General features: G+C 44.6%; 1 protein-coding gene across 4 annotated transcripts in view; it reads left to right on the forward strand.

Annotated features, from left to right (window-relative positions):
* The first annotated feature begins 5,325 nt into the window (after window positions 1–5,325).
* JAM2 (junctional adhesion molecule 2) overlaps window positions 5,326–12,834 on the forward strand; it is an 82,039-nt gene continuing 74,530 nt past the window's right edge. For all 4 annotated transcript variants that reach the window (XM_040227559.1, XM_040227550.1, XM_040227573.1 and 1 more), the window contains exon 1: window positions 5,326–5,845. In XM_040227559.1, coding sequence (XP_040083493.1) covers window positions 5,779–5,845 — 67 coding nt within the window. In that variant the 5' untranslated portion in view covers window positions 5,326–5,778. The remainder of the gene's footprint in view (window positions 5,846–12,834) is intronic.

Genomic DNA, 12,834 nt, shown 5'->3' on the forward strand with positions numbered 1-12,834 from the left:
GAAATCAGGTTTATTCCAGAAAAAAGATCTGAGGGATAATGATGAGGGATAAATAATAAGGATCCCATTAAAGACCTTGAATTCTATCCATTGGCCTTTAAAATGTATATGAGAGACTCTTGGTAATTTATGTGGTTCTGGAAATGGAAGGCTTTCCTCCCCCTCCTCCCTCTTTTCTCTAAATTGCAGAGTGTGGGCCACTTTCCAGCACCTTCTCCACACCCATGAGGGAAAATAACCCACTCCACACAGAAACACCAAATCTGAGATGTTGTGAGAAGTCACTCAATTTAAACTCAGCCCTTCTCTGCATTGCTTGTTTTAGGAAATGCGTCTTGCCACCTCCTCAGCATCACCTGGAATTCAGAATTCGAGTGGGTAGAAAGGAGGAAAAATGGTCAGACTTGCTGAAACACCAAATCCCCATTTTGACCTGACAAAATGCTTATAGTATCAGAGTGAAAGTGACTCCGACCCATGGGAGGGGGCAGGGAGGCTAACAGATCGCTTGGAGGGATGCTCATGGTGAACCCTCCCATTCCTCCCTACAAGTTGCCTAGTGCTCCTGGGTGTAAGGATTTTGACAAGCAGAACAATAATGAAACACACACCCAACCACCCAGGAATGAAGCAGTATAACTGTTAATATTACTATTCCTTTCACCATCCTGCTGCTGAATTTGGGGCGGAGAGGGTCTTCACCACACAGCTTGTAAGATCTTAGTTCCCTGACCAAGGATCGAATCTGGGCTCTTGGCAGTGAAAGTGAGGATTCCTAACCACTGGACAGCCAGGGCATTTTCAAGAGCTTCCCACTTGAAGAACCATTTGAATTTTTCTTCTGGGAACCGTCTGGGGGTGGCCTGTGTGCTGCTGATGTTTGCAATCATTTCAGGATTCATTTTTATTGTATGTACTAATGTGCAATATTACATTTTTATTGTGTATACTAAGTTTATTGTACTTAATTATCGAGTACAAAAATTATTGTACTTAATTTTTCAGTAAAGTAAATGTCTTTAAACTTTTCCTACAGGGAGGCCTTGCTTTCTGTATCGTCTATGTGGGTGGTGCCCTCGTAATTACTAATGCAGGCCTGGCATGCTGCAGTCCATGGGGTCGCGACGAGTCGGACACAACTGAGCCACTGAACTGAAATTACTAAAGTAGGAAACAATTCTCAGTCGTCTTTTTAGCACTGAAGATGGTAAATACCTCCACCTCCTGATTCTGTCTGAGCTCCTCTCATACATTTCTGACCGCTCTTACTTGTGTTCTTTTGTTTGTTCTAATTTTGTTACTAGACTTTATTTTTTAGGTTTTATTTTACTTTTAGAAATTTACTTATTTTGGGCTGTACCAGATCTTCATTGCTGTGCCGGCTTTTCTGTAGGTGCCACGAGTGAAGGCTAGCTGTGGTGCACGGGCTTCTCATTGCAGCCGCTTCTCTTGTTGCAGAACACCAGCTCCAGGGTGTGCCGGCCGCAGTAGTTGTAGTACATGGGCTCAGTAGTTGTGACTCCCGGGGTCTAGAGCACAGAGTCAGCAGTCATGGTATACAGACTTAGTTGCTCCGAGACATGTGGGATCTTTCCAGACAGAGATAGAACCTGTGTCTCCTGCCCTGGCAGGCAGATTCTTTAACACTGAGCCACCAAGTGAAGTGAACATCACTCACTCGTGTCTGATTCTCTACGACCCCCATGGACTGCATGCATGCATGCTAACTCACTTCAGTCATGTCTGACTCTTTGTGACCCCATGGACTGTAGCCCACTAGGTTCCTCTGTCCATGGGATTCTCCAGGCAAGAATATTGGAGTGGGTAGCCTTTCCTTTCTCCAGAGGATCTTCCAAACCCAGGGACTGAACCTATGTCTCCTGCACTGGCAGGCAGATTCTTTACCTCTGAGCCACCAGGGAAGCCCTACTTTTCAGGTTTTAGATTCGAAACAAAGTTAAGCAGAAGATACAGAGATTTTCCCCATCTCCCTCTGCCGCAGTGCATCACAGCCTCCGCCTCGATCAGTGTCTCCACCAGAATGACACATTTGCTACAACGGACGAACCCACACTGACGCATCACAATCACCCAGAGTCCACAGTTTGGGTTCATTTTTTGTGACTCTATTCTAGAGGTTTGGACTGTGGACAAAGAAACGTTGCCTGCCATTTCAGTAAACAAAGAATACTGCTCAAGCCATCAGTCACTGCAACCTCCCCCAACGGTGCACCCTGAGGGGAATTCAGGGTGGAGGAAAACAGGATACAGACCTCAGATAGTTAAGATGCATATCAAAGGAATGATTTCAATGAACTCTGACTCTTAATCTTCCTGTACAGAGAAAAGCAGTAAAATCATTAACTTGAGATGTTTGTTTTTGTGATTAGCAGCACCTTTTCCTTTTGATGTTTGGCTACTGTAGAACTGTTCCTACTGATCTGCTGTTTTTTTCCAGAAAAAAGGCTTATATATCCTGGCTCATCATTCTAAGGCACCTAAGTCTTATAGAACTTTCTGCAGCAATGGGCATGCTCTGTATCTGTATTATCAAGGAGGGTACACCCTACCCCCAGGTGGCTATTGTCATTGTTCAGTCTCTCAGTCTTGTCCAACAGTCGCTCATGGACTGTAGCACGCAGGCTTCCCTGTCCTTCACTGTCTCCCAGAGTTGGCTCAAATTCATGTCCATTGAGTTGGTGATGTCATTCAATCATCTCATTCTTTGTTGCTCCCTTCTCCTCCTGCCTTCAATCTTTCCCAACATCAGGGTCTTATCCAATGAGTCAACTGTTTGTGTCAGGTGGACAGGTATGGGAGCTTCAGCATCAGTCCTTCCAATGAATATTTAAGGGGTTGATTTCCTTTAGGATTGACTGGTTCAATCTCCTTGCAGTCCAAGGGACTCTCAAGAGTCTTCTCCAACATCACAGTTCAAAAGCACCAGTTCTTCAGCACTCTTAGTCTTCTTTATGGTCCAACTTTCACATCCATACAAGACTACTGGAAAAACCATAGCTTTGAGAACTTCAAATGTGGCAAGTGTGACTGGAAAACTGGATTTTAAATTTAATGGAATTCAAATTTATATAGCCATGTGAATCTAGAGGCTACCATATTTGAACAGCACAGTTCTAAAATATGGATTATTTTATATCCTATCCTAGTGCTTTCAAAAAGCTCTTTATCCACAGGATAAAGAGTCGACATGGCTTAGCGACTGAAAAACAATAACGAAGATCTACAGTCTATAGTATGACATTGAATGACACATAATCCAATGGTCTTTTCAACTTTTCTGCCAACTCCCCTACCCCCATTCCACATGTTCTACTCTAACTCTGTATAAACTTGCTTTTCCTAAACAAGTCATAATATTTAGCTTTCTCAGCTTTTGATCCTTCTCTTTGCCTAGAATGTCCTTCCCTTCCTTCCTCCCTTTCAAAATTTGCCCCAACTTTCTATGCCTAATAAAGCATATATGAAAGGATGTGCAATGGTTATTATATGCCCTACAGGCATCCCCAGTGTAGAGCATCTCCTTATCCTTAATCTTGAACAAGCTGTTTAGCATCTCTTTGCCTGGTCTTGTCATCTGTAAAGTGGGAATGATACTGTTTTCTCTCTTACAGAGTTGTTGGAGGATTAGATATTGCACTATTGAGACTCCACTGCTGAGAAAGCACTCAATAAGAAACTGTTACTATTTTCTCCCAGGGGACACATGATGTGGTATTAGAGGTCTTCCCAGATAGGACTCACTTTCTAGTCTTGGGACTTTCTTTCCTTAAGACTGTGAGCTCATTAGCACCAAAGGCTTGCTCTTGTTCACTGTCCACCAGCATCAATGTAGCTATCTGATAAATGTCTTGACTGGGGGTGACTGGGGCTTTTCTGGTGGCTCAGATGGTGAAGAATTTGCCTGCAATGCAGGAGACCTTGATTCCATCCCTGGGTCAGGAAGATTCCCTCTGAGAAGATCCCTTGGAGGAAGGTATGGCAACCCAATCCAATATTCTTGCCTGGAGAATCCTTTGGACAGAGGAACCTGGCATCATACAGTATACAGGGTGACAAAGAGTCAGACACCAGTGAGTGACTTTCACTTGACTGGATGACAGAGAACTGAATGAATCAATTATTCACATAGGAGGTGACAGCATTTCTTTAAAAAAAAAAAAAAGGATTCCTTTTTTGGTGTGTGTGTGTTTAGGGAGGGGCAAAAGAGACAGTTGTGGCAAGAATGAGAGAAGAGGGTACCAACAAATTTTCTTGTAAAACATCGCATCTTTTTTGTTCCTGCCGAGAAAAACGTGCACGAGCCTGTTTCTTGCCACTTTGACTTTCCTTTCTGGGTCCTCTGCCCCTCTCCCGCCATGGGCATTAAGCTTCCATCACCGTCACCGAGGAAACAGCAGAGATGCCTCATTCCTCACAGCTCTGCATATCTCAACTCTGGTTGCCTTTGTCCCTGAGCTAACTCGATTCTTCGTGTGCACACCATTAAATCAACTGTCTTCTATACAGAACTTTATTCGTTATTCTACGTTAAAAAAAAAAAAAAAGCAACACGTGCAACAATTTCTTCTCTTGGGAATACTGACCTGTCAATATTGTTGAATGCATCAGACATTTCTGGTCCCTGAGAGGAAATAGAAAAATTGCCTGTTTAGCCCTTGTACCCTGAACACTACAAGTGCAGGTCAATTTAAAAACACGCAACAGAGCGTGCATAATGGGTCTCCCTTTTAAAAAGCACTGTAGACCAAAAATAAACCTGACAAAGGGCAGCTGTAGAGTTTTAACATGTGGAAAACTCCACAGGCGGCAGTTATATAACTGCAAAGAAACATGATAAATATTTCACACCGTTAGATGAACTTCTAACTCTGACACGGCAAAGGCAAAGAACACAAAACACACCCTCAGCCTCCAAGAAGCACAAAGCTTCCACTGAGACGAGGCCAAGACGATTACTAAAATCTCAGTCCTGCCTGCCAGCTCGTCTTGATTGATTTTTTTAACCCGCCCCCCCCCGCCCCTCCCCGCATCGCCCCCGCCCCTCCCTGCATCGCCCCCGCCTTCGCCTCCAAGGCGGAGCCGGCGAACCCCTTGTAGCCGGAGCACCTCCCCGCTCAGCTTCGCGGGTTGGCCAGAAATTTTCCCCAAATCCCCACCCCTAGGCTGAAACCGCACTACCCCCTCCAAAGAAGTTTGGGGCCAAGGAGGGTGAACGAGGAGTCTGAGCGCGGCGGGCGGAGCAGCACCCCCCCACCAAACCTCCGCCGCGCCCCACCCCCGCGCCCGCGGCCAGCGCCTCCCGCGCCCCGGGGACAGCTGGCAGCCCCGCGCCGGACCCGACACAAAGCCGATCAATCTCGGCGGCGCGGGGGCGGGGGACGCCCCGCGAGGGCTTCCCTTCCTCTCCTCGCCTGCCTCCTCCGGCCCCCTCATTAGGAGCCAGCCGGCATCTCGTCCGGCTCACTCCGCCTCCCTACCGCTCCCCGCGCCCCCTCCAAAACAGAAGTGCCCAGACCCCCGCAGGCCCTGGGCTAGACCAGAACCGCCCCTGGGCTGCGCGCGGAGCGGGCGCCCCTGGAAGGGGGAAACTGACATCCCATCGGGGTCCGCCCCCTCCGCTCCGCTGCGCGCCGCTCTCCCCTCCCGCCCCGAGGAGTCCGGTGACCGCCACCACCACCCCCCCCGGCCGGCCTCCCGCGCTCCAGCCGCCGGGACCCTCAGCTTCCGAGGAGCCGCCAGCTCCCGACCCCCACGAAGATGGCGAGGAGGAGCCGCCACCACCTCCTGCTCCTCCTGCTGCGCTGCCTGGTGGTCGCCCTGGACTGTAAGTTGCTGGGGTACCGCTACCCTCCCAGCCAGTCCTGCTGAGACCAGCTTCCCCCAGTCTTCAGCCCCTAGACCTGGTCCTGGCGGAGGACAGTCCCCGGGACCTCGAACGGATAGGTCTGCCTCGGGGCTTCTGATTTCACACCCAGGGAGCCCAGAATTCGGGGTGCCTGCTGGGGCGGGGGTGGGGGGGAGTTCGGAGGTCTTGTGTTTATTCTAAATAGTATCTGATTTGAACTAGTTAGAGAAAATTAAGGGTCCACATCAGCAGGTTATCATATCCTGGAAAAGTTGGGTTAAGTTTTTAGACACAGGGACGTGAACAGAATGCAGAACTCACTAACTCCTTACGAGATGCTAACATCCCAAGATGGCATCATCACTCGGAGGCAGGGGCCGGCCACACTCTTAAGCACCAGAGCTGGGGGCAGTGTTAAGAGTTTCTTGGCGTCTGAAGGTCCCATTTGTGGCGGTAATATGCAGTGCGCTTCGAAGGCGCGGGGTGGGGGGGAATTCCTGGCTGCTGAAATAGAATTACTTTTATCCACTCCACCTGCACGTTTTCATTCGATTAAAGAAGTCTGGTCTGAGCGCCCCGTCAGCTGCTGTGTCCTCAGGGGACTTCCAACGGGATGGTTGTTAGAAAGTTACAGAAGCTGGATGATCGAGTGGCGGGGGAACGTCCCAAAGCCAATTTCACAGGATGGTTCTAAACAGGATTGTTATGGATCCTGGGCTCATAAGATTTAAAATCCTGGCAATATCTCCTATTATTTTGTTTTCCTCCCGTTAACTTTTCAGAAAAATGGAGGAAATTGCAATAGATCTTAAGCACTTAGGCAACGAAGTTTTCCGTTTTCTTCGGTTTTTCCTTTTTTGGTTTTTCTTTCTTTTTCGTGTCCTTTTATTTATTTTTAATGGGATGGATTATTATTGTTGCTATTCAAGTTCTGGTAATAGAATACTTAAAATAACCTGCAGGATGAGTGTTTAATAACATAATATAATGACTTTAATCTCACACCCTCATTGCCTGAGTTGCTCAGCTCAGCCTGATGTGAGTTTTTGTCCCTTATTGGGGAAGAAGGTGCAAGTTGTCTCAGTGAAGGGACATGTCTGACTTACATATAGAAAATCAAACCAGAAAGTCAAAGCTTCACAATAAAACCATCATGCGATTTTGAGATATCAATTGGTGTCATGTTGAGCACACAGAGAGAAAAATCACTAATGCCAAAAGGCAACAAAGAGCCAGGCTGGAGGAACTGTAACAAAACCACCATGATAATTATATATTTCACTGACAGTCTTAAATTTCAAGTCAAAGGATTGACTTTAGAATGATCAGTAATTAAAAACAGAGAAAATGGTTTCACTCTGGTATTCCTATACGGTAATCAAAATAGAAACAGTACACCCTAAATTTGAAATTGGAGTCAAGAAATAACCCAGAGGCAAACACAGGCTTAGATGAATAAGCAAAATAAGCTCTTTTACAAGCTTTGAATAAAGCTAACACATTGGCCTGTCTAATCCTGACGCTATAGGGGATTAATTTGAAAGTGTGCAGGGATCTTTTTTGTATTGTTCCTGGGATGTCAAAGGCCTGGTATGGCAAGAATGTTTTCTTTTGTTTTAAAATTTTACAATAGTTTAGACTTAAATAAAAATTGCAAAGATGGTATAGGGAATTCCCCTAGAGACCGCACCCACTTCTCCCTATTACTAATATTTTACATTAGTGTTACAGAATCAGTTACACAGTTTCAGATTCAGTACTGATACGTTACCAACTGACCTTCACACTTTACTCAGACTTTCTTCATTCTTCCCTAATGTCCCTTTCTGTTCGAGGAGCCCAGCAAGGACACCACAGTACATTTAGTAATCTTGTGTTCTTAGGCTCCTCTTAGCTGTGGCAGTTTCTCAGACTTTCCTTGTGTTTCCATGTTACCTTAACATGTTTGAGGAGTATTGGTGAAATATTCTGTAGAATGTCCCTCAACTGGTATTTCTCTGATACTTTTCTTATGACTAGACTGGGTTTATGGGTTGTGGGAGGAAGATATCCGAGGTAAAGTATGATTTGCATGACGTCATATCAAGGGTACATCTTGGGGACATGACTTATCACTGTTGGAGTTAACTTTTATCAACACCTGGCTGAGGTAATACATGATATAGGTTAACTTCCCCTCCCCCCACTTTCTTACTGTATTTTTTGGAAGGAAGTCACTATGTGCAACCCACACCTAAGGAAGAAGAGTTATATTCTACCTCCTTGAGAGTGGAGTAGCTCCCTAATACATTCTGCTTGAAAGATGTGTCTCTCCCCCTTCCTCCATTCATTGATCCATTCATTTTTACATCAGTATAGGCTTATCAATATTTATTTTGCACTTTGGATTATAGTCCAGTTATTTTAATTGGAGGCTAATTGCTTTATAATATTGTAGTGGTTTTGCCATACATTGACATAAATCAGCCATGGGTGTACATGTGTTCCCCATCCTGAACCCCCTCCCACCTGTCTCCCCATCCCATCCCTCTGAGTCATCCCAGTGTACCAGCCCTGAGCACCCTGTCTCATGCATTGAACCTGGTATAGTCCAGTAGTATTTTATTTATTTTTTTACAATCTAAATTGTCCAACTTTGGCCACTGAGAGTTCTTTAAATTGGTTCCTATATCCCTTTGACATCCCCTCGTCATTGTGTATGTATGTGTTTTTGTTTGTTTGTTTTTAGCACTTTCTTTCTTTCTAGTACCACAAAATGCTCCAGGCTGATCCTGTACATTTTCTGCTTCAGTTCCAGAATTAGCCATTGCTCCAGGGATCCCTGGTTCCTGGATTGGAGAACGGCATTAGAAAACGAGATGTGGGACTATGTACACTCATTGCTTTTAGGATGTTGTTGAAAAAAATAAGAATGTTCTTTGAGACTAAGTTTTACTCCACTATCCTATTTATGATTTTTTGACTCAGGTTTCACCTCCAGATTCAAAAACTATTGTTGTTGTTCAGTTTGTAAGTTTTGTCCAACTCTTTTCAACCCCATGGACTGTAGTCTGCGAGGCTCCTCTGTCCATGGGATTTCCCAGGCAAGGATACTGGAGCTGGTTGCCATTTCCTTCTCCAGGGGATCTTCTTGACCCAGGGATCGAACCCATGACTCCTGAATTGGCAGGCGGTTTCTTTACCCCTGAGCCACCAGGGAAGGCCCCCAAAACTGTACTGAAGGCTAAATCTGTACTGAAGGAACAGTAACACACTGTTCCTAGGACTTCCTTGTATATGCTCTTCTTTTTAAGTTCTCAACAAATGCCTGATATAGAACATATCTTCAACTTATAGAAAGGGTCCCTAAGGCTCAGAAAAGCTAAGTTACTTGTCTAAGCTCACTTACTTAGGCTGGAAAGAGATGGAACTGAGATTTGAATATCAGAGAATTTGTTCCATAGATAACTGGCCTTCACTCCTTTCATTTTCTCGAGTACTTGACCCTTTTTTGCTACCTTCATTCAAGAAAAGATAGTGGATTCCTTATGCTGTGTTTATATATTCAGCTTCTTAATATTCATCACAGATATGACAGTACCACTCTTTTGTCTCAGCCCTATTCTGTATAATATCTTGCTCATTCCCATTCTTTCCTTTTACTTCTGTCTGTCAGTATTCTTTGTTTCTGTTTTGGTAGTCAGGAGGATTGATTTTTGTTGTCATTGCTGTTTTTTAAATTTTAATTTCAGTGTACCTGATAAATGGACATTTATTTGTGCATTTAGTTGAATTATATTTTTCTTTCCCACTAAAATGGAAGCTCCATGAGGGAAGACATTTCTTGATGTTTGCTCACCACTATATGTCCAGTGCTGAGCAAAGTGCTTGGTTAATGGTATATAAATATACATCAATTAAATGGGAAGGGATGTGGAGGGAGTGGAAGAAATATATGGATAGAATTAATGATTGCATTATAAATCATTAAGCTCTAATTTATTCCAAGGAGGTGAGATGTCAGAGTTCTCTGAGGTAACAAATAAGACAAGGAGTTGAATGTGAATGAGAGCAGTGTGCTGTTCTTGACTCTACACAACTAGTAGCAGCTGGTCCTCAGATCTAGATGGGAACCCAAGCCAGGCAACTTGGTCTGAGTCTCTAATCTCTTACCAACTGATAGGACAGTGGAGGGAGAGAGAGGTTTGTACCTTCTGCAAAATTATAAGGTTCTGTTTTTATGATGGAACTAACCCAAAACGGCACTCCAGGAAACCAGTGCCAGGAAAATTCTGCCCTTTGTCAACATTGCGAAGAACAAAACATCATAATCAGTTTGCCGAGGAGAACTTGTTCCATCTTGGCATAGTCAAGATGAACGCAAAGGCCATATTGGGCTTGCTGGTAGACCTGATAACCATTTCAGTCTTGTAACAAACATGACATTAGAAAGGGAGAAGTCAAAAGCAAAAATGTCAGTGTAAAGAGAACATTGAGTTCCCTATGGCTGAGGACACTCATTTATCCCTCCCTCATAACTCAGTTGGTAAAGAATCTGCCTGCAATGCAGGAGACCCCAGTTCGATTCCTGGATCTGGAAGATCCGCTGGAGAAGGGATAGGCTATCCACTCCAGTATTCTTGGGCTTCCCTTGTGGCTCAGCTGGTAAAGAATCCGCCTGCAATATGGGAGACCTGGGTTCGATCCCTGGATCGGGAAGATCCTCTGGAGAAGGGGAAGGCTACCCACTCCAGTATTCTAGCCTGGAGAGGTCCACGGGGTCACAAAGAATTGCACACAACTGAGTGACCTTCACTTTCCCTTTCAGGAGCAGCTCAAGGAGAGGAGCCCGTATGAATGTACATATATTTGCTCTGCCCATGGGTTCTATCACACCAGCTTCCTCCAGTGATCCTCTTTGGTGGAGAAGATGTATTAGACCACAGAGGCAAGAGCTGCTGTGTTTGTTAAAGTCACACCAGCAGAAATCTATAAAAGCCAGTGTTTAAAATAACATTTCTTTACATCTCAGCAATGTAGTGACAGCACCGCTGAGCCAATACTCCAGGCTACCTGAATTGCCAGACTGATGTTTTGAAGAAGATGAGGGGCAAGGTGGAAAAGAGGAATCAGAATTTGGGTCAAGTGCTTTCTCTGGCAAAAAGAGAAAACTTAAGACTGGGCACTAGTTTCTTGGAAGTTGTTACTGAGGTCAGAACTCAGAAAAACAGCCTAACTATATTAGTTTCTTATTGCCACAATAATAAATTATCATACATTTAATACAACATGAACTTTTTATCTTAAAGTTCTAGAGGTCAGAAGTATGAAAAAAATCTCCCTGGGCTAAAATCAAGGTATGGGAGAGGTAGTGCTCCTTCCAGAGTTTCTAGAGAGAACCTGTTTCTGTGCCTTTTCTAGCTTCTAGAGGCAAGCCATGGCCCCATTCCTCCAGATGCAAAGCCAGCAATTCCAGGCTGCCGCATCTCTGGTTCTCTCTCTTCTGCCTCCTTCTTCCATTTATGTGTGTGCGTGCTCAGTCGCTCAGCTTGTGGCCTCCTGGACTGCAGCCCACCAGGCTCCTCTGTCCATGGACTTTGCCAGGCAAGAATGCTGAAACAGGTTGCATTTCCTACTCCCGAGGATCTTCCCGACCCAGGGATCGAACCTGAGTTTCCTGTATCTCCTGCCTTGGCAGGCAGTGTCTTTACCACCTGGGAAGCCCCTTCCACTGAAAAGGACCCTTGAAATTATATCAGGCCCTCCTGGGAAATCTAGAATAATCTACTCATCTCAAGGGCAGCTAGGTAGTGACTAATTCCATCTACAATCTTATTTCCTATTTACTAAGTAAAGTAACATATTTATAGGTTTCTGGATTTAAGCTGTGGATGCCTTTTGGGGGCCCATTATTCTCTCTACCACACCAACCAAAATCAGGATGTGTGAAATCAGTGCTGTGGCCAAGAACATTCTAGAACCTGTGGAGCAACCATAACTCTTCCTTTTCAATTATATGGCTGCTTACATATTTGCATTTTGGGAGTTGTATTTCAGATGGCATAGTGTACTGGCAAAGAACATGTACCCTTTGCGACTCTTTGCAACCCCATGGACTACTCAGTCCATGGAATTCTCCAGGGCAGAATACTGGAGTGGGTAGCCTTTCCCTTTTCCAGGGGATCTTCCCAACCCAGGGATCGAACCCAGGCATCCCAAATTGCAGGCAGATTCTTTGCAGCTGAGCCACAAGGGAACCCCAAGAATACTGGAGTGGGTAGCCTATGCCTTCTCCAGTGGATCTTCCCAACTCAGGAATCGAACTGGGGTCTCCTGCACTGCAGGCAGATTCTTTACCAACTGAGCCATCAGGAAAGCCCCTTTAAATTATATCGCTGCTTACATATTTGCATTTTGGGGGTTGTATTTCAGACGGCATAGTGTACTGGTAAGGAGCGTGTACTCTAATGCTGAGCTCTGTTCATTTACTAGCTCTTTGACCTTGTACAAGTTCATTTGACTTTTGTGCATCAGCTGACCCATCTGTAATAGTGATAATTCCAATAACAGTACCAATAACCTCATAGAGGATGAAGGAGAAAGAAACGTGTCCACACGTGTAACGCACTTAAAAAACAGGTACTGTTATTACTGTTAAATTTGGGGGGCCATGAAGTTAAGCATTCATATTATCGCTCATAATGGATTTCTGACATTTTTGAGAGTCATACACAAAAACTACGCTGTTTCATAAGCACTGTACTAGTTTAAGCAACTTTGAGTGAAGCAGTAAGTTTCACTTACTTTCATTATTTTAAGAATTTATTTTAAGGACTTCCCTGATGGTTCAGTGGTTAAGACTCTGTGCTGTCATTGCAGGAGGCAAAGCTTTGATCCTTGGTCAGGGAATTAAGATGCTCCATGCTGCACATCATGGCTAAAAAATAGAATAAAGTAAAATAGCTAGATAAAAACTTTAAAATGTAAAA

Source organism: Oryx dammah, unplaced genomic scaffold (genome assembly GCF_014754425.2).
Source record: "Oryx dammah isolate SB20612 unplaced genomic scaffold, SCBI_Odam_1.1 HiC_scaffold_2, whole genome shotgun sequence".
Lineage (NCBI taxonomy): Eukaryota > Metazoa > Chordata > Mammalia > Artiodactyla > Bovidae > Oryx > Oryx dammah.